This window comes from Lissotriton vulgaris, unplaced genomic scaffold (genome assembly GCF_964263255.1).
Source record: "Lissotriton vulgaris unplaced genomic scaffold, aLisVul1.2 SCAFFOLD_1282, whole genome shotgun sequence".
NCBI lineage: Eukaryota > Metazoa > Chordata > Amphibia > Caudata > Salamandridae > Lissotriton > Lissotriton vulgaris.
Genome location: NW_028255078.1, coordinates 515,141 through 536,878, shown reverse-complemented (window position 1 = coordinate 536,878; position 21,738 = coordinate 515,141). Strand labels below are relative to the sequence as shown.

General features: G+C 45.4%; 1 protein-coding gene across 1 annotated transcript in view; it reads left to right on the top strand.

The window, feature by feature from the left end:
* Positions 1 to 19,319, top strand: part of LOC147659253 (uncharacterized) — a 28,212-nt gene extending 8,893 nt beyond the window's left edge. The window contains exons 2-5 of the mRNA XM_086951848.1: positions 345 to 449; positions 17,555 to 17,614; positions 18,308 to 18,373; positions 19,126 to 19,319. Coding sequence (XP_086807974.1) covers positions 345 to 449; positions 17,555 to 17,614; positions 18,308 to 18,373; positions 19,126 to 19,188 — 294 coding nt within the window. The 3' untranslated portion in view covers positions 19,189 to 19,319. The remainder of the gene's footprint in view (positions 1 to 344; positions 450 to 17,554; positions 17,615 to 18,307; positions 18,374 to 19,125) is intronic.
* The last annotated feature ends 2,419 nt before the right edge of the window (positions 19,320 to 21,738 follow it).

The following is a 21,738-nucleotide window of genomic DNA, read 5'->3' as shown; positions in this document are numbered from 1 at the left end:
CAAGGTGAACTCGTAAAAGATTAGAGTTGTATTGAATACCAGGGCCTTGTTCCTTATGCCAACTAGTGTACGTTGTTCCTTATGCCAACTAGTGTACGTTGTTATAACTTCCAGGTAGCAATCTGTCTTGGGGTGAAACTCGTATGTAAAACAATCCAGGGCGATTTCCTCACATCACTTGTTTGCAGCTCAAAAGCTGAACCTTGGCTAGAGCGCTCTGTGTAGGGTAGGAGGCGGGCATCTGTCATGGCTGCTACAGGCCAGATGAGCTAGAAAGGTAATTGGAAGTCTTTCTAACTTCTCAATGATTACATTACCAATCTGTTTTCATTTTTTTTTTCCAGGCTCAGTTTGATGACATCCTGGCCCTGTCCCATTCGAAGCTGGTCGTTGTTGACTTCACTGCGTCTTGGTGCGGGCCATGCAGAACGATAGCACCTGTGTTTCAGGTAAGTAAGCCCCTCTTTAATGCTACATATGGTAGGACCCAGTTACCAAGGCATGCCCTGCCTTGTAAAGGACTTCAAATAGATCTGGCGTTCTGCCCTCCTGAATCTGATGGGAAGCCTGACCTCCCTATGGCATCACCAGTCCCCATAAATGGGATCAGCAGCCCTACAATCCACTGCACTTGGTGGAGCCGCAGTGGGTAGCGAAGGGTTGCCCACAAGGTACTCCAACTCTGCCTGGCTCTCCTGCTATGGAGGACATGCCCGGGACAAGGGTGGACCTGTCTGTGGCTGGGCTAGGCCACCCCACTTGCTTCCTATAATCAAGAGAAGAGGGTTCCTGATTCGAATAGAGGCAGGGTGGTCGGGGGAATATCGTGGAACCTGAAAAACATGTGGCGATTTGCCCCCCTCTTAAGGTGTATTTTCTAGTTCCCCTCACTTGCTTCATCTGAAAAGCATTGTAACTCTTTAGACAGTGGCTCCTCTCTGCTCGTACGCTAAAGGGTTTACCCCATCACAGTAAAGCAAGCATTAAAGTGCTGAAGTTTATAAACTTTTATAGGAGGACCCTGGGGTGTTGGGGAGAACATTTGAGCAGCATGTGACTTTTGTAAAAGTATTTCCTTTCTGCCTCCGCATTTCAGTGGCACCAACATTTGAACATTTATTACTTCAGTACACAAGTTCTTAGGTCTGGTCTGGTGAGCTATTCCTTTACCTTGCAACAAACTTTTTTAGCTGACCTGATGCGTTCCTCACTGATGTGCTCTTAATGTTAAGGGCTGCATCTCTTAGCTCCTCTCACTAGTGAAATGCCCTGGCTGTAAACCCCAGACTTCAAAGGGGGTGCAGACTGAATCAGACACACGGGCTTCTACAGGTGAGAACGTGTACAGACTGTTTGTTACAGGCAGTCTTCGTTTTCGGTAGTACCCACAACTAGGGTAAAGCACTTTGCCAAAACCCCGTTTTTCCGATGACCTTACTGATATCACTGAAGTGATTTGCTCAAAATCACAGGCTGTTGAGACAACAGCTGAGACTCCACACTTTATTCCCTAGGCCTGATGTTGGCTGTTCTGTCCGATGACCACTTCAACACACCCCCCCCCCCCCACGACCACCTACTTCTCCACTCAAATTAAGCATACAAAGCACACGTTTTCTGAGACCTTTCCTATAGCGCAGCATCCTCCTACTTAAGTTAAGGGGTCCCAATATGCAATGCTTCGACTGGATGCAGGTGGAACCAGCGAACAAGCAACATCAAGGAGAAACTGCACAACTTTAGCCATAACTAGTTTTGCATTGCCATTGATTAATTTAGTTGTAACTAGTGATCCACTTTTTGTATTTTAAAGACTGCTGATGTCTCACTGCACTCTATGCCAATCCACTCTACTCTTTACCACTCCACTCTATACTACGCCACTTTTACTACCTGCACCGCTCAACTTTCTCACTGGAATATAAGCACTGCCACCATACACTACTTTACACCACTGTGCTGTCCATCACAAAAATACTATACACCTTTCCACTGCACATCATACCACATTTACACTACACAAATTCACACCACACATTACACAACTAACAATTACAATCCACATAGTTCCACTCTATTTCAATATGCTTTATTAGATTTTTGTATAAAATCATGAAAGCATACAGTTACAAAATACAATCATAGTTAAATACATACATGTGAAGCACAGATTATCTACAAGTTAAAAAACAAACCTTTGCTCACCCTGTGAATGTAACTTTCCTGACAATAACATACTTTACAGGGTTCATGATGACAGTTCTTCCGTTTCATCAAAAGGGAATGTGCAAGGGGTTGCAGTGGTTAAAAAATGTTATACGGTATTTCAAATCTGTTTGGGGCGGGAATACTACAATAAAGCGGTAAGCAAACTCCTCTACTCAGCCTGGTACAATTCTCAGTCATTGGCCTGGAGGCAGGGATATATGATGTGCTTGGATAGAAGTCATGTAGATCCCAGATGGATATGGGGCCATCTCCTTCTTTAGGTTGCCAAGTTCGGAGGTATGGGACAAGGTTTCTGCTCCTGAATCTTATTAGTATCAAGTCACCAATAATGTCTTTCGGAAGGGGGCCCAGCCAACCCACTCTCCTCATGCTCACAATCCCGCCGTCAAGATCATGGGGCAGGGGTCTAGTTTTAGATAGCCAAAACTGGACCTTATTTAACAAGTCATGTTGTCTCTCTGGTTTCCCCTTTTTCAGTTGCGGGATTCCCAAGAGGATGCATATAAGTGGGGCTGCCTCTGGAGGTAGATGAATTCTAGAAACCCTGTTGCGCTCTACTCTGGGGACAAATATTTTCGGTGTAGTGGGTTTAGGAGAGGCTTTAGAAATATTTGAGGGGAGAATGGTGGGAACTGGTGCTCAAGTTTGGGCAACTTTATTTTGAATGGAAGGATTAGGCTTATTTGGAGTAGCAATTGACAAGGGTTGGGTAGGTATAGAAACATGGGTAGAGGTTAACAAATTAAAATTGATTTTTTTTCCTCAATCCCTGTCAATCTATCCCCCAAGATGTTGATTTTGTCAATTAGGGGGTGTATAATGGATTTGATCAGTTGTTCGATCATTGACAATAGGGCCATCTGAAAAGGAGATGGGTCGTCTAATTTTTCAGCCACCTCTGCAGTTAGCGGAAAATTGGTAGGGGGTGGAGTTAAGATTGGGGATTCGTTTTGTACTTTGGATTGGCTCTCATTATATTTATCCCCGTCATGCTTCCTTTTGTTAGGTGTGGCCCGGACGGATACTATATATTGTGTGTTTGTTTTTGTAAATATAGAAAAGGGTTCCAGTACTCATTTGTAGTTAACAAATTAATGTTGTTTGGTGGGGATGGTGATCCTGCAGGGGCATAGCTAGTCTTACACAGACAGTTTAATTCCTCCAACAGTGAGTCTACACACTGTATTGTTTGTTTGAGGAGGGGAATGATTACAAGGTGGACTGACTACAGGCTGATCGCAATTATTTTTATCAGCGTCTGTACGTGAAGGTAAGTGTGTTATTTATGTGCTAATCTTGCATCCTCAGACAGGTATCCGACCGAAGCGCTAGTTTTGTAACAACCCCTTTCTGGGTCATGATATGACTTGGATGTGAATGAAGTGATAGAGTTTATTGGGCAAATACTACTGTCCAGTACAGAATGTCAATTATTGGCATAACCTCCTCCAGGAAAACCAAGTGGTGGGGCCCGTCCCGTTGTCCTCAGGCCCCAGTGTTGATTTCTGTTTAACATGGTAAAGTGCAAGACAATGGTGGACTCCTCTGGAGCAACATGAGCTTTCCTGGACTGCTTAAAGCGGGCGGTGGGAGTAGTCTCAAGGCACTGAGCTGGTGGAGCGCCATCTGTCGCTCTCCTGACCTTCCAAGCCCTGCACCAGTACTGCTTGGTGTGCAAAACACCTGTTGTGGCAAATACCGTCCTAGATGTGCAGTCAAGTTGAAGCAACCTAGCCAATACCTGCTGGCTCCTTGGATTAAATCCACATTTAAGGAAAGGTCCAAAGCCATGAGGTAGGACCACAATTTTAATTAACGGCCTATAAAAATGTAAATGTTTTTATACAGCGCAAATCACTGACCTGGTATCTAAGCGCTTGCTTAGGGAGCCCGTCCTGGTATTCCCCTGTGAGATAACCCCGGCAGGGTATCCACAAGGTGAAAGCCAGGCATCCCACCGCGAGGGGCCGTTGTGGAGATTAAGCAAGCTATTGCCCAGAGTCGCAGAGAGTGAATGGAGTAGGCACCGGAGCGAGAATTGTCGAGTCCATGGACATTTTAGGATTTAAGACCCCGATTAAGCAAGCTATTGCCCAGAGTCGCAGAGAGTGAATGGAGTAGGCACCGGAGCGAGAATTGTCGAGTCCATGGACATTTTAGGATTTAAGACCCCGCCAGGAATTGAACCCTGGTCCCGGGCTGACCTCTGCTTCCAGGTCTGCCTCCTCTAACCAGTGAGCCACACTTCTCCACATAAAAGTATATGGAGATTCACACTGCTCCATTCCTGGAGCCAAAACTAGAGTGGATTGATTGCACTTTAAGTGGGAAACTCATCACCAGGTTCAGGTTAGGATTAGTGAGGCGGGAGCTTGGTTTCCTGCTTGGTAGGACAGTTCTCCATAATCTGCCAGGTCCTCAGTTTGTTTAAACCCTTTGAAACTCATAACAGCATGCCTTGAAGGCTGCTCTAGACTAGTTGTGGTGACAGTTACTTGCATTAAAAGGTGGTAAAGATGAGTTTTGGATAGAAGGTATGAGGTACTGCAAACCATAGCCTGAAGGTTGTAAGAATTCTGCAATACGTGGATGCAGAGATCTATCCACCCATGCTAATTATCAATGTTTTGAATTTCACTTTTGTATTTCGAGGACTTTTTGCTCTCAGCAAACACTTGCTACATTGACGCAAACCTTCATGCTCTTGTGCTGTAGACATTTAAGGCGGTAAAATTTCCAAACATTTCTTCAGTACTGCCAATGGTGTCCTTCCTGTGTCCTGCAGGACCGCATACTAATGTTTTCAATCGTGAAACCTTCATTTTACTCTTCTGCAAGTGGGGGGCACCAGAAGGTAGAGCCCACTTATGGATTGGGTACTGATCGGAGGACTTGACTCTACACTTCATAGGCATGTCCTCTGTAGTGCACTGTTATTGGTCGTCACCAGGTGCTATCAGCTAGCTGAAGGGTCGATTCACACATGTACTTGGAGCTGCACAAGGAGGCCCAATTGATGCAAATGCTTAAAGTGTGCTCAAAGTCAAACTTCGATACTAATTTGTTAACAACTAGAGGCACAAAGAGGCTGCACCTTGAAAGGACCATTTCTTTTTTATTTTTTTTTATTTTGTAGCAACATTCAGTCAAACAATATAGTAACACAAAATTAACCGACATATTTAACATATTTCAGAAATATTAAGAATCAGAGCAAGGTAATAATGCCTATTAATCAATATCTACTTCAGCTGTTAGGAGAAAATAGAAAAAAACAAAACAGAAAAATCAACATATCCAAGATTATATACTCAATACCGTATTTTCTACAATATTATCTTAACAAATCAAGATATAGTAATCAGAGTAGGAGACTTCACATTAGAATACCAGTTAGAAATTGGGGCCCAAATCTGGTTCCCGAAAAGTCTAGTTTTTTTACCCCTAGTATTATAAATTGAAATCTCTTGTTTATATGTGGCGAGCAAACAACCAAGCCACATCTGAAATGTGGGTGGCTCCAGATCTTTCCACCGGGCAGCAAGAATGATTCGTAAGATTGCAGTTGCTAAGAACATGGATCTTTGCTCCTCGATGCTATGGCCCAGAGAATCATCATGGCCCATCACATAGAGGGTTACTGAGTCTTTTATATTCCGTCCAAAAACCTGGACCCAAAATTTCATTATCATCGTTTTTAATAGATCTAATTTGGGGCATTCGGCAAACATATGGATTAAATTTGCTTGAGGTTGTTTACATCTTGGGCAATGATCATCGGCTCGTAGGCCCCATGAGAATAATTTGGCTGGTGTATAATACAGGTCATATATAACTTCTATAATATTGAGCTTTAAGGTTGGAGGCGATAAGCAATTTTGATGATAAAGCTAATGAAAGATCAATGTCTATATTTGGATTAGTCAACCTTAGAGCCCAGGCTTGCTCTACTCGCTCCAAATCATCTTTAACATTTTCCATAAGCATTTGATATAGGATGCCTATACTGGTAGATTGTTTCCCAACAATAGAAAAAAAATTAAAGTGGTTTAGTTCAATTTTGGGAGTGCAGTTACGAATATATGTAGAAATTTGAAAATATTTAAGAATCAGTGGCAGGAATGGTGTATTTCTGTTGAAGCCATTCAAAGGTAGTAATACCAACTGGATTTAAGAAATCTGCCACTGTCTGAATACCTATATTCGCCCATCTCCGGGAGGTACTATCGTTAAGGCAAGCCGGAATAATTGAACTATCCCACAAGGGAGTATATTTAGTAAACTTAGGGATCTTCAGTTGTTTTGATGTAAATTTCCAGACCTTCCAGGCATCAACAACCACTTTGAACTTAATTTTTTTTAAATAAGATGGTTCAATCTGCCTCAGAAATAACCCCTGACATTTAGTCCCCAGGCTAAGCTCATAAATAGAAGGGATATTGTAATGTTCATTATTACGTATAGTACGTGAATTTAACAGAGGGCCCATGTGTTGGATCAGTGTTGCCCATAAATATAATGTTAAGTTAGGGATAGCCAATCCCCCCCTTTCTAAAGGTAGAGTTAGGTATGGTAGAGCCCTTCTGATTTTACCGTAACTCCAAATAAATTTAGACATGGAGGAGTCAAGAGTCTTTATATAGTTACCTCCGGCCAAGAGTGGTATTGTTCGAAATAGAGTATTTTTGGGAAGATGTTCATTTTTAAGTAGTTGGCCCTTCCGATAATAGACAGATGTAAGTTGTCCACTCTTCTAAGATCTTCTTTAATCTTTTTATTCAGGGGGGTATAGTTAAGGTGATTAATTTCGCTCACGTTGGAGGATATAATGACCCCTAAATATGTGGCTTGTTTAACTTTATAAGGGCTTTCAAATATCGTATTATTCGTGCATAGGACCATTGTTTTATCCCTGTTAAGGGAATAGCCTGAGTAAATACCAAAAGTATAAGTAATTAGTTCAATTTCGCTAATTGCCTCAGTTGGGTTTGTTGTTAGAACAGCCACGTCATCGGCGTAGGCCAAAATTTTTGTTGAGAATCGATCCACCATAACAGGTTTAATAAGAGGTGAGGAAAGAAGTTTTAAAATAAGGGGATTTATATAAAGGGCAAATAATAACGGAACAGGGACAGCCCTGTCTTGTACCTCTTTGTATCTCGATAAACTCCGACTGCGACCCACATATGTTAAGTTTAGCTAGTGGTCCAACATATAGGGCTTTTATAGCATTGATGAATTTGTACCCGATGTTGTTCAACGCCAGTATGTTCCACAGAAATTGCCAGGAAACACGGTCAAATGCCTTTTCGGCATCGAGCAGGATCATCGACATCCTACCCCCCGTGGCGCCCATGATGTCAAAAAGGGCAATGGCTCTGCGGGTATGATCTGTGGTACCCTTCCCTGGGATAAAGCCATGTTGCCACGGGGAGACAAGACGTTCGATGACCCGACTCAGCCGATTAGCCAAGACCTTGGCATATAATTTGGAGTCGGAGTTTATAAGAGAAATGGGTCTGTATGATGATGGGAGATGTGGGGGTTTGCCTTTTTTAGCAAATATTGCTATATTGGTATATTTCCAAGATTCTGGTGGTATTGAATTACATTGGACCCCTAGAAAAAGATCTAATATGTAGGGTAGTATTTGTTTATTTAATATTTTGTAGAGGTCCAAGGGAATTTTATCAGGACCTGCGGCTTTGCCATTTGCGAGCTCAGCTAGCGCCCGTTCCAGTTCTACAATCGAGATGTCCCTATCCAATTCTTCTTTAATTGATTCATCAATCAGTGGATTGTGGCCTATCTCTAATAGCAAGTTGTTAAGAAAAGTTTTAAATTCTTTGCTAGAGTATTGATCTTCATTTTGATATAATTTTTGGTAGTACCTCTGGAATACTCCGATGATATCCTGTGCGGAGGTATATTGGTGACCCTCGTACTCAATCATTTTTATGTTATTGTATGATTGTTTTTGGCGTGTACGTAAGGCTAACTGCCTGCCAACATTTTCCCCGGATTCATATAGACTTCTTTTGTTTGATTCATATGTTTCTGCGGCTTTCCTAATTTATGAACTGTTAATTTCAGTTTTCAAAACTGTTATTTTATGAAGAATATCATAGGCTAGGTTTCCTTGATGGACCTGGGTTGCATGTTGAACTTCGAGATTGGACAGCTCCAGATTGAGCTCATAGTTGTTGATGTCTTCCCTCTTTTTCCTTTTGGCAACAAAAGAAATAGTTTCACCCCTTAGTGCTGCTTTAAAGCAATCCCACACAATTAATCTAGATGCACTAAATCTATTACAGTAAAAAAAAACCTGAGCCCAGGATGTTATATGGGTTATATATTCCGCATTGACAAGTAACTTTCTGTCAAAGGTCCATTGTGATTTGGGTATATTATGACTAGGCAGATTGATGATAAAGGTAAGTGCATTATGGTCCGATATTATTCTTGGGGATTTGATTATATCTAATATTTCCGGATCCATCAAGGAAGTCATGATGTAATCGATTCGGACATATTTGTTGTGAGGGTATGAAAAGAAAGTGAAACCAGAGTCATGATGTTTTTTCAAGTCCCAGACATCTCGCAAATTATGGTTATCCATTAATTGGCGTATGGCCCTATATACCTTAGGCTTACGGCCATTGTAGTTCAGGGGCAATTGATTAAGAACATAACCCCCCACTGAAATATTAAAATCTCCACAGAGGAGAAGGCCAGGAGGCTAGTTCTAGATCCATATCCCTGAATGTTGTAGGGTCATCTAAGTTTGACCCATAAATTGCACAGATCGTGAGACCCTGTTCTAATTGTACTATAGCCCACCTTCCGTGTTTGTCAGCTAATTTGCGTCTAGGATTACCAAGCAGTGGTTTGGCCAGAATTGCAACCCCCCTGGTTTTAGCTGTTTGGGAAGTGGCTACGATCACATTATACCCTGGGATCTTCAAGAGATCTTTATCTGAATCTGCTATATGAGTTTCTTGCAGGCACAGTATGTCCACTGGATCTTGCTTCAATAGTTGATATAGCTGTGCCCTTTTTTTCCTGTCATTCAAGCCTGCAATATTCCAATTACAAAGTTTTAATCTCCCCATTTAATATGGCAGTTCTGAACCTAGACTTAACCGCATGGTAAGGTGTATATATATACACATGTTTCAATCCACATGTTCCTATTCTGATTTGTCACTTTCCTCCCTTTAGCCATCACATGATCTCGTATTCTAGGCAAAAAGTTTGTTTGAAATTGATTTATTTGTCTGAAGTTGCTATTTCTTTTTTATTTCTCCCCCCCTGCCCCCACCCTCAACTCCCCTCCCCCCCCCTCACCAATCCATGAGGCATTTAGACTCTGATAGAGTCTATAGTGATGGTGAGATGGTCCCTGACCAGTACCATAAGCAACCACAAACAATACATGCATAGTTAAACCCATTAGATTAGAAAAGCATGTACACAAGAAAATAAGAGTGCTCAAATAGTGTATCAAAATAAAAAGAAAAATTAGAGAAATAGGATTATTTTAGAATCTACTGCCCTGTTACATAGCTAACAAGGAATTATTAGAATATATAGCTAAGCTAAGCGCGATGTCTAAATAAAAAGAGACTACAATATATAGGTTTTTCTAGGCTTATGTTAGACTGTCTAGATACTCTTTGGCTTTAATCTCAAACGTGAAGAATTTAGCCTGACCTTTGTAGATAACTTTCAATTTAGCAGGGTTATTGAGATATACTTGGGCGTTTTTGTCCATAAACGGTTTAATCATTTGACGAAGCCGCCATCTTCGCTCCACGGTAGTGTGGCAAAAATCCGGCCTGACAAAATAAGAGATCATTTCTAGTTCGCCGGGCTTCGGGTTTTGCTTTGTCAGCAATGGCCTGACGGAGGAGAAAGTTACCAAAGTATACCAACACTGCACGGGGATACTTTCCTTGTAATGAAGACTCCATCATCCTAGATGGAACTCTGTGTACTCGCTGCACTTCCAAGTCCCAGTTCTAAGAAGCTAGTTCCGGTAAAGTGTCTTTAAATAGTTGAATAATAAAGGAGCGTATGTCCTCTCCCTCACTTTTTTCCGGAATCCCAAGGACGCGGAGATTATTGCGTCGAAGACGATTCTCCATGTCCTCCAGCTTCCATCTAACGTCTTTCAATTCCTCCTCATGGGATTCAACTTGCTCTTGAGTGGCTGTGGCATTAGCTTTGTTGGCTACTATACGATCCTCCATCTCCGTCATCCTTGCGTTCGATGCTGCAACAGATTTTGATAGTTTACGAACCACACCTTGTACCTTATGTAGTGCTAATTGCGCTCTTCGACCATCCCTCGAGGTTTGTTCGCGATGGGAAGCAATTGCCTGTAAAACTGTATCCATTACTGTATTCAGTGTGGCATTTTGTTGTTAATTAGGTATACTTGGCTCAGTTAGAGATGTAGAAGCATGCTCTTGTGAGTTCAGAACCGGCGCTGTTGATGGAGAATAATCCCACTGTAGATCTGCAGCACCATGGTGGGTCCTTTTTTCCTCCGTACTGTCCTCTTGCCCTCTCTGGAGCCATTTCGAGCTGGGTCGTGGTCACTCTCTATCGCACTAGTACCAGAGTCCGTGCCAGTGCCTGTATTGATCTCCGATTCCACCTCTGAATCATGTGACCATCTCAGGTCATCGGCCCCTTCAGATATGGAATAGAAATCAGAGGGATCTCTATCTGTGTCCAGTGAATCGGACACAGTATAGTCCTTGCACTCCTTATGTGGTTTTAAAGATTTTGTCGCACTTCCTTTAGGTTTATTTTTCCCCCCTGCATCCTGCCCCTGATGTATAGCTGATTTTGCAGTGTCAGTTTCAATTTCTATCTCATGATCGTGCTCAAGCTCTGGCTCTTGCTCATTACTCACAGTCAAAGTCATAGTGTATTAGAGACAAAGACCCATCAGTATCTTCAGTGTTTGTGGGAGCAATGGTGGCACAGGGAGATGTATGTTGGTTATTGTCTTCTGTAAGCTTCAGTTGTTTGTTAACAGGTTCAGAAATCGTTTGTTTTGACTTCTCCCCCTCCCGACTAGGTTCACAAGCACCATCTGCTGTCCCGCTCCGCGTCTCACCTGTAGTTTCCAATCCTGGAAAGGAGGGATCATCCATCGCTGTAGTCGTAGATAGGTGAGGGGTAGACGGGGTAGACGGGGCTGGTATTTTTCTTAAGAGGTCAACCACTGAAGGGCCAGATCGGGGTGTAGTTTGTTGCTGCTTTAAAGATTTAGCTTGCTTTGATGGTGCCAAATTTTGTATATTTTCAGGGCTAGGGCTAGGGCCAGAGCCCAGAGTACCGCCTAATCCTTGTGTGCCAGTTCGTTTCATTGCCAGTTCCCTGTCACGGAGAGCCTGTTTTGCTGCCCGAGTTTAGAGGCTGCAGCGGCCGCCGCAGCCGCGTTCTTTGGAGCCATCTCTCTTGTGTCCACCAGGGCGTAAGGGCTGCTCTCTAAGTGGGAACGAGGTTCAACCAGTGCAACAGGACTGTCGGGAAAGCAGCCCACGCTGTGCTGAGCTGCAGCGTCTCCAGTACCTCCGGTTCCTTGGGTGTGTCCAAGAAATCGTATCACCGCAAATCCAATCAGCGAGGAGAAGAGGGTAAGGCGAGAGCGGAGCTCCAAGGTTGTAGCCGAGTCCGCCGCACTCCGGTGATTCCCAGCACAAAACCCTTCCATCCAGCCTTCAACACCGCAGCCAAAAGCAGGCAGTATAAAAAAGTAAGTCCTGAATCGCTACTTTGTTGCCAGAGCAGAACAGAGCTCCTCCGTCCAGCCTTCTAAACTGTAGCCGAGAACAGCCGATAGAGAAAGCCCTGAAGCGCTACTTTGTTGCCGGTGTTTAACATTTACACAGTGTAGCTGGTGAAAGAGAAACCATTATTTCTTTCCGATCTCCTTGGCTCCGCATTGATTAATAAGTTGCACTGCCGCCTATTTCTCCAGACATGAGCATTATCCAGCGCATTTTAGTACCGCGAGGTACTGGTCAGTGGAGCCTCTCGCAGCGATCTAAGACGCCGCCGCCATCTTGCCCCATCCAAAGTGGACCATTTCTACTGTGGTCTGATTGCCATGAGTGATTTTTAGGTTTTGCCTCGCCAAAAAGATGCGCTCTGCGCATCTTTTTTGCGCAGCAAAAACCTAATGAGAACTGTAGTGTGGCTTTGGGTCGGCCCTCGTCATTCATTGGCTGGCTCCATAAATGGAGCCTAGCCATTGGATGAGGGGCCTGTCCGTCAATGCCGGACCAGACACGGGGGCGTTCCCGAGATTCTTTGGCTTTTGCCGACGTCACGCGACGTCAGCCGAAAGCCGGGAACGCCCCCGAATCCGGTCCGGCATTGAAGGCACCCGGAAGAAGTCCAGGTGAGTGCTTGCTTTAATTTCCCGCTGTTCCCACCCCCTCTCCTGCTCGCAGCGTCTCCCGTCCCCGTTCCCGCCCCCCTCCCGCTGGTGACCGTGCTTTCCTGTTGTCTCAGCCAGGCCCGCTCCCCGCAGACTCCCCTCCCCCTGGTCTCCGTTGTTCCCACCCCCTCTCCTGCTCGCAGCGTCTCCCGTCCCCGTTCCCGCCCCCCTCCCGCTGGTGACCGTGCTTTCCTGTTGTCTCAGCCAGGCCCGCTCCCCGCAGACTCCCCTCCCCCTGGTCTCCATTGTTCCCACCCCCTCTCCTGCTCGCAGTGTCTCCCGTCCCCGTTCCCGCCCCCCTCCCGCTGGTGACCGTGCTTTCCTGTTGTCTCAGCCAGGCCCGCTCCCCGCAGACTCCCCTCCCCCTGGTCTCCGTTGTTCCCACCCCCTCTCCTGCTCGCAGCGTCTCCCGTCCCCGTTCCCGCCCCCCTCCCGCTGGTGACCGTGCTTTCCTGTTGTCTCAGCCAGGCCCGCTCCCCGCAGACTCCCCTCCCCCTGGTCTCTGTTGTTCCCACCCCCTCTCCTGCTCGCAGCGTCTCCCGTCCCCGTTGATGGCCGCGCAGGTGGCCTCGGCCGCAGCCCCCCCTTCAGGCCTCGGCAGTCCCCCGGAGCTGAAGCCAAGCGGGGGACCCGAGGAGCCGGGCGAGGTGGCCGCAGACAGCGGGCCGGAAAGTGGCCCCGACGAAGAAGAGGCCTCTCCTCCCGGCGGCGGAGAGCCGGCCGCCCCTGAAAGCAACGGACCCACCAGCCCCCCGGAGCCTATCAGCCTGGTGGTTATGGTGCGCCCTACCGAGAGCCCCCAGAATCTTACTACCCGGCATACCCTCCCTATCCAGGCCAGGCCTACCCGCCCTACCCTCGCGCTAAGCCCTACCCTGGAGGCCCCCAGCGCTTCCTAGGGGGCTCTCCCACCGCCACCCCGACTCTGAACCAGTTGCTGACCGCGCCCACCCGCGCTTACCCCGGCTACCCTCCCGAAGGTCCTGACGGAGCCCCGGCCCCGCAATATGGAGGTCCACCTGGAGCTGGAGGCTGGGGGGCCGCACAGCAGAGAGGACACCATGGACCTGCCAGTCCCGGCAGCAGCGGGCAGCCCTTGCCCAGGACTCCGCAGGTAAGAGAACTGGAAAGTGGGGCAAAACATGCGATTTATAGAGCCCTGTGCTTCCAAGGGAAGGTATGGTTGGCAAGAGGAACGGGGGTGGGAGGTGGTATGGAACAATGGGACGAAGCATTTTATAGTTATTTTTTTTAATGTAAAATAAGAAGTTACAAGATAAAAGCTCCTTGCAATACGGAATTTTTTCCAAACAAAAGTTGTCCTGGCCGCGTTGTCCGACCTCGCTGTTGCTGCTCGCAGCTGGGCGGAAGTGCGTCGGGTTGCAGCGGGTTTTTCGGATGCTGCAGCGCTTTGTAGCTCTGCTCGGATAGAGCGGCGGCTGTTCTCTCCCTGAGCATTGGCAGGTGGAGCAATTTTTGCCAAGGTTATGGATCGGTATCTGCTGTTCCTCACTTGGGAGAGTAGACCAGAGCCCGGGATTGCCACCAGTGGAGGTCTGTTTTGGAAATGTTTTTTTATACTGCATGAACACGTTCGATAAAATACGCTCATTCTCCTCGTGTGATGTAGGTCAATGTCCTCTCTCTTTTGGTCTTCCTGTCTTTGAGATCACTGAACGAAAAATTCACTTGCTGTTCTCCACAATCTAAGGGAAGGCAGGGCACTCCGTTCTTATATTAGTATCATGGGCTTCCCAGGAGTTAACTAACTATACGAGCAGTTCTTTGTCCATCTTTGTGTATTTGCTGCTGTATGTGTATTCTGTTGCAGTGTCTCTATGTGCCTGTCCTTTTATTTGTATGACTGTCGGAATGTGTCTCTATGTGCCAGTTTGTGGATTGTGCCTGCTTGATTTTATATTTCTGTGTCCGTTTGTTGGCGTTTCTCTGTGCCTGTCTTTCCTTGACTTTGTGCCTTTCCCCAGTGTGTGTCTGCCTCTTCGTGTTTTTGTGTGCCTGTCCGATCGCGTGTCTCTGTGCCGTTTTCTGTCGGTACCTGACATGAAGTATTTCCCTGAGCCCAAGGTTGTGCTTGGCGATGTGCGGGTTGGCCTGTTGTCCGTTTACCAGGATACTTATTTTACCTATCTTATAATGTGCGCAAGAATTTATGTATATATTGTGTGCGGCAATTTTGGGTCTATCGTGTGAACGAGTTGTGGTGTACTCGGGTCTACTGATCTTGTTTGTCGCTTCTTGTCTGGCTACATGTGTCATTTAATTTCTTCATATATTCTTGCGAGCATGTTGGGCTGCATTGTTCCTTATGCTGTGTGCACAAACCATGCTTCCAGGTGTTTGTGAGGTTGTCTTTCTGTCTGAGTGTAACTGACTCTGTTGTGGACTGTGGTATGCATGCGAGTCTGTCTCTGTATTAGTTGAAGCTTGTTGTTTTAGATTTTGATTCCTGAATGCGACACAAGTACACGGATCTCAGCGGGCTGAGTTCTGAGATTTCCCAGTTGATAACTAGTGATTGTGGAACGGTGAAACCAGCTATTACCAGCGAGTTTGGGTGAACTGTTTGGTAAGTAGCGCTCAGGACTTGAGGGATACCCGGGGAAAATGAAATAATGATTACCCCTTTAGGGAACCTGGGTTTGCCATCCTGGCTTTGACGAATGTGCGGTTCTGATTCGAGGCACATGTTTGTTTTTATCTGTCCCTCTTACAGAATTTGTCCCCATGTGACTCTCCTTCATGAGTTTGACAACTCACCGTTGCCTTTGAGTCATGCCCTAAACCCAGGAAGCTGATACAGTGAGTGCAGATAGTGCTTACTCTGTGAGAAGAGGTGCCGAGCCTCTGAATACTGTTTTTGAGAACCGAAGGGCTAGTTGGGGTTATGTGCCTTAGCTCCTGACATCTTCCTTAACCTGGTTCACGTTGTTGTATGTGATCCCCTGTCACATAATTCGTTGCTCCACTGTCACATAATTCTTTGCTCCCCTGTGATGCTGTGTGTGTGTGTGATGCTGTGTGTGTGTGTGATGCTGTGTGTGATGCTGTGTGTGTGTGTGTGATGCTGTGTGTGTGATGCTGTGTGTGTGTGTGTGATGCTGTGTGTGTGTGTGTGATGCTGTGTGTGTGTGTGATGCTGTGTGTGTGTGTGATGCGGTGTGTGTGTGTGATGCTGTGTGTGTGTGTGATGCTGTGTGTGTGTGTGTGTGTGATGCTGTGTGTGTGTTGCGGTGTGTGTGTGTGTTGCGGTGTGTGTGTGTGTTGCGGTGTGTGTGTGTGTTGCGGTGTGTGTGTGTGTTGCTGTGTGTGTGTGTGTGTTGTGGTGTGTGTGTGTTTGCTGTGTGTGTGTGTGTTGCTGTGTGTGTGTGTGTTGCTGTGTGTGTGTGTGTGTGTGTGTGTGTGATGCTGTGTGTGTGTGTGTGTGATGCTGTGTGTGTGTTGCGGTGTGTGTGTGTGTTGCGGTGTGTGTGTTGCTGTGTGTGTGTGTGTTGCTGTGTGTGTGTGTGTTGCTGTGTGTGTGTGTGTGTTGCTGTGTGTGATGCGGTGTGTGTGTGTGTTGCGGTGTGTGTGTGTGTTGCGGTGTGTGTGTGTGTTGCGGTGTGTGTGTGTGTTGCGGTGTGTGTGTGTGTTGCGGTGTGTGTGTGTGTGTTGCGGTGTGTGTGTGTGTGTTGCGGTGTGTGTGTTGCTGTGTGTGTGTGTGTTGCTGTGTGTGTGTGCGTGATGCTGTGTGTGTGATGCTGTGTGATGCTGTTTGTGTGTAGGGCTGTGTGTGTGTGGGGGTGGGCTGTGTGTGGCTCTGTGTGCGTGTGGCTGTGTGGGGGTGTGGGTGCAAATGCAATAGGTCTCGCATTTGCAAAAGATTAAGCTATTGGCATTGTAAATGACCATGCCATTTATTTATCTGTTTTCAAAACTAACACATAAATAAACAATTTGTCATTTAAAGTGCCAATAGCTCTAACTTTGTCAAAGGCAAAACCGTTGCATTGTACTTGGTATCGAATCCAACAGCGGCCATGATGCTATGGAAAGAAAGGACAAAGCATATTGACCCACTGTTGACACTATGGAAAGAATGGAGGAAGTATCAAAAAAAGACAGGTGGAGCATAAGAACCGAGCTAGGGGATGCTCATCCATGAAAAAGGAGACTGCTGTTCTTTCCATGCCCTCAGAAAGTTCTCTTTAGGCCACAGCCCCCTAGATTTGAAATGGCTTGCTACCTACCATTTTCAGAACAAAGAAAGGGGTGTGGCAGTTATTTTGATGAGGAGAAAAGATAATGGGCCAGAAGGTGTGTGTGTGGGGGGGCTCTGTGTGGGTGTGTGTGGGGGGCTTTGTGTGGCTGTGTGTGGGGGGGCTCTGTGTGTGTGTGGGGGGGGGGGTTTGTGTGTGTTGGGGGGGCTCTCTGTGGGTGTTGGTGTGTGTCATTTGCGAGAGATAAAGCTAGTGGCATTGTAAATGACAATGCCATTTATTTATGTTAAAAAAAACATAAATAAAAATAATGTCAAGAGCAATGCCAATCCCTCTAACTTTAACAAAGGCAAAACCATTGCATTGTAAATGCTTGTTGATTGAACTGGTTAAATGTCAAATTTCGGATAGGCTTAAGTGTGCATCGGTTCTTGCATGTCTGTTCCCTAGTATTCTGAAAATATTTACTCGTCCCGTGTGCATCCTACTTCGTGCTGGTGTTTGCCGGTAAATAAATGCCTTACATGAAATGGTTTTATTCGTATGTTCAAAGGTATGAAGTGCATAGTGTGGCTTGATGCATGCTTCCTAGCAGGTGTGAGGGTCCATGACGTGCATAACTTTGTTTTTCATTATATACTTTCTGCAGAAGTTCAGCACGGAGTACCGTGGTGTAGTATTTCTGAAAGTGGATGTTGATGACAGCCCGGTAAGTGAAACGGAGCCCTTAACACTGATACTGTGACCCTTAACACTGATACTGTGATCGATAAACGTAACTTTCCGAAAAGGGGAGGCCCCACGCCCACCCCACAAAAAAAGAATTGAAATCCCTTAACTTGGAGTTGCCACTTGTTAGCCCTTAGCCAGAGATCTGACGCAGGCTAAAACAAAGTAGGGTTGCGTTTAGTTTTAAAATTCTTTTTTAATTTAACATTTTCACGGTCTTGGTTTAGAACTATTCTTCTCTGCATTCCCAAATTGAGCAGAGCAGTTTGCGGAGATTCCGAAAAGCACCTTTTCATTTTAATTTTTAGTGGCCCTGCACAGGTACTGGCTGAATTAACGAGAGGGTTACATTTAGTTTGTACAACCTGTGCATTGGAGTCACTTTTTCTTGGCCGACTTGGCAGTCTCCACGACTTGAATTTAAAATGTGTGGCCAATATACGCATGTACTTCGAAGATACATTAGCGTCAACCTCCATTAACCTAATGCACGGTGGTAACTGCATCTGAACTTGTGGCATTCTACAGGTGCAGATGGTGACTCCTGGAGTCGTGGTTTGCTTGGCTGGGTGTGCAGAAGGCATGGCATTCCCGAAAAACTGTCATTTCAGTTATAACTGCGACTAACATTAAACTAATGTGCTGCAATTATATTGTCGTGTCTTCCCAACAGGTGTTGGCCGAAAGATACCGAATAGAAGCAATGCCCACCTTCATTTTCATCAAGGATTTTAAGAAGGTATCTGTGGATTTCTGCTTTTCTATCACAATTTGAAGCTCTTTAAACAGCAAATTAAGACCCCTGCTATCAGCTGAAACCTTTGTTTCTTGTAGAAAACTGGAATTAAGTGCCACACAATAAGCCATGGAAACTAAAATACCTGAAGTGTGGTTTCTGACTCTTTAGCTGTAACGTTGGCTAGAGACCAACTAAGCTTCTTGGATTCATGGCATCAGCATTTTACGAACTGCTCCCTTTACGTCCATGGAAATGGAAATGGACGAGGGGAGGGGGGGGGGGGGTATATTGGAGGTCCCTTTCCACTAATTTGAGTCCATGGATGGTTCAGAGGCCGCTGGGTGTGACCGGTTATGCAAAGAAGCTGCTTTCTTTCACAGGGACAAAACAACTAGAAAAATATAAATTTTACAGATCTCCATTCGGATGTGTAAGGGCTGAACAAAATTGAAAAGCAGCAAGGTTTAAAATTGTGTGGGTTTTTTTTTGGGGGGGGGGGGGGGGGGTAAGCTTTTTTTACCATACCAATTTTTCCGTGAGGATTGTAATATGGTATTCTCTAAAGAAAATTGCCCACTCACTCCCTGAAGTGAGCTGCTAAGAGCACTTTATCTTTTAATAGTATTGCAAGGGTTTTCATACTCCACTTTACTCTTAAAATTTGAGACGAGGATGTTTTGTCCTGTCCTTGAGCTGTGATGTTGGTGTCTACAATAGCTTATTTTCTCACACCTATTTTTTTTTTTTTTCAGGTTGCTACAGTGAAAGGAGCTAACGAGGCTGCAATCAAAGCAAAACTGAGAGCACTTTGCTGATTTTAACACATTTGTTGTTTTGCACTGTGGAAATCTGTTTTGTTCTGTTCTAGGACCACAGCAGATATGACATTGTTGGAACTTGCATATTATATATATTAACTTTTATTTATATTAATAAACCAGTGGTATAGCAGGCCCTTTTTAAGGGGCTGGTTATTTAGGCATTAATTTATTTTTCTAATAAAAATATTTCACTTAAATCCCTTCCATCTACTGGATTTCATCAGTGACATTTGTGGTGTGTGGAGGATGGGGGGGGGGGGAGGCAGCAGTCTGCTTGACAGGCCTTTTATTCCCACTGAACATTCCTCGGTGCTCTGGAGGCTTGTTTTTGAGTCCTGGTGCCTCTAACTTCCCAGCGTCCTGAGGCTAATTGGAAAAGGCAAGGTGAGGCTTCAAGAGGAGGGAGTGTAAAGGTAGAGCTCTGCGACCAGAAGGAGTTCCACAAGGAGACTGAGGGAGCAGGGCTGCTTGGAGCTTGTTTGCCAGCGCTGCTTTTGGTTTCCCAGTCTGGCCCTGGCAAGCGGTGTTACGAATGTGGATCCTAAATGGGTATATTGTAATGGTCCAGGAACATGGAAGGGGTGGCAAGCTAGGGACAGTTTCAAGCTAGCGGATTTAAGCAACTGGGCTTTAGCCCAGGTTTGGATCTTTAAGCTTGGAGAATCCTATGGCACTCTCCTGTAGGAGAAACCAGCTGTTGCCTACCCCCCCCCCCCCTCTCCATGGGGGCTCTGGTCCTGAACCCCTTACTCATTCTCATTTCAAATGCCAGCACCAACCCAAACCTTGCAAATAGAGGGCTAATGTTAATCATGTTGCCCAACATGCAGTTATTTTAATGCTAACCCATGCAATAAGACCACTGCCCACAGCATTACAGGTCATGTGTAGTGACATGAATACCACAAACTTGAGTCCATGTTCTTATTAGTGTTGTAGAATGATTCATGCTGGACTGTCACCCGGGAAAGCAGATTTGCTTTGGAACATAAATCAGAAGTTGATTTAAGCTTCCATTGAAGTAAGAATCAACAGCTTTATAAACTATCACTGATTTCTGTTCTAAGCAATATGCTTGTTGTGAACTTTAAACTAGCACAGTGAAGAAATGGGTTTGTCTTGCAGAACAAATGGGCCTGCACATTGCGGGGGGTTGTAAGCAACAGCAAGTGTTCATTACCTAGAACTGCTGATTTTCAAAGAACCAAAAAAAAACTACAAAATCACTATTGGGCAAAGGAGGGTTTCTTTTGTGTTCATCCTGGGTAGAAGTGCTATTTATCCACAGACTGCATTTTGTCTCTGAAAGTGAAGAGCGCCAAGAGCAAAGTGGGCTGAACTTTGCTCTATAATCCACGAGGTCCGGTAGCAGGAGACGCTAGGTGCAGAGCGGGTGCAGGGCGTTGCATGCGGTGTGCCGTTTTCGCCCCACCCACCTCCCGAGACCTATGGGGCGTGGATCGTTTTTTGTACAAACTATACAGGTTCCTCTAAAGTAGAGGCAATTCCCACAACTTGATGGTTTGTTTTTCTGCACAATTTTTACAGTCATTTTTAACTTTCACGTCCTCTGGTAGGGTGGACCTTAGCGCGCCCACACCACGGAGGTACACAAAACATGGTCCTGAACATGTCGACCCCCACTTTAAGTGGAAATAACCAATACATTAATTGGCACATTTCCCTACACATATTTTAACCTTGTCAGGCTGACCACTGAATACATTTTTCTTTCTGGTACAGCTCTTTGACAATTTTAATATCACGTATTTTTTCACATCACTGTCACAAAAAATCCAGCTCCGCAGTAATCTGGCGTTGTAGCACACCAGGGAGGCACTCGGCTTCTCCTGGTGGGCCCGATGATGAAGCATGTCACCATCCAGGGTGGTGAGTGAGGGCTTCTAATAAATCCTAAATGATTTCCAATGTGAATCCGACAGGAAGATCTTCCTCTCTGATCTTGTGCTAATTGTCTTTGTAATTTTTGACACTCTCTTGTTTAACTGAGATTGCCCGGGGGACCGAGGGTGCCCCTTTTTCCCTCTCTTATTGTTACTACCTATAATGTACTACACCTGTCACCGTGAGACCAGTATAGAGCATAATCTCATAACCCCCTGTCCCCAAGCAAGCGCACAAAATGCAGCGGCATACACTGGTGGAGAATGCGATGGACTTATAGAGTGCAGAAGAAAGAAGCCCAAAGAGCGAGCATGGTGGGCAAAGGCTAGTAGTAGGCGGGGTTCACCTGGTTTAATGACTGGAGTGGCAACATGACCAGGTATTGGTGTGACCAGAGTAATTCTTTGGATAGTGACTAAGTGTGGGTTGCTGAAAAGGACATCTACGGCATGGCCTACAATGGCTGTGGAATTGAGAATTGGCTGTTGGTAGTGTATGTCTAGGCCAGTGACCAGGATTTGGGGGTGTAGCATTTAGGTTAGATTTGGTTTCATTTTTTTTATTTTTAAAATGGATGAGCACCCCCCCAACTTTCTGGCTGTGATTGTCAGTTTGATAGCCCGGTGGAACTACTCCATG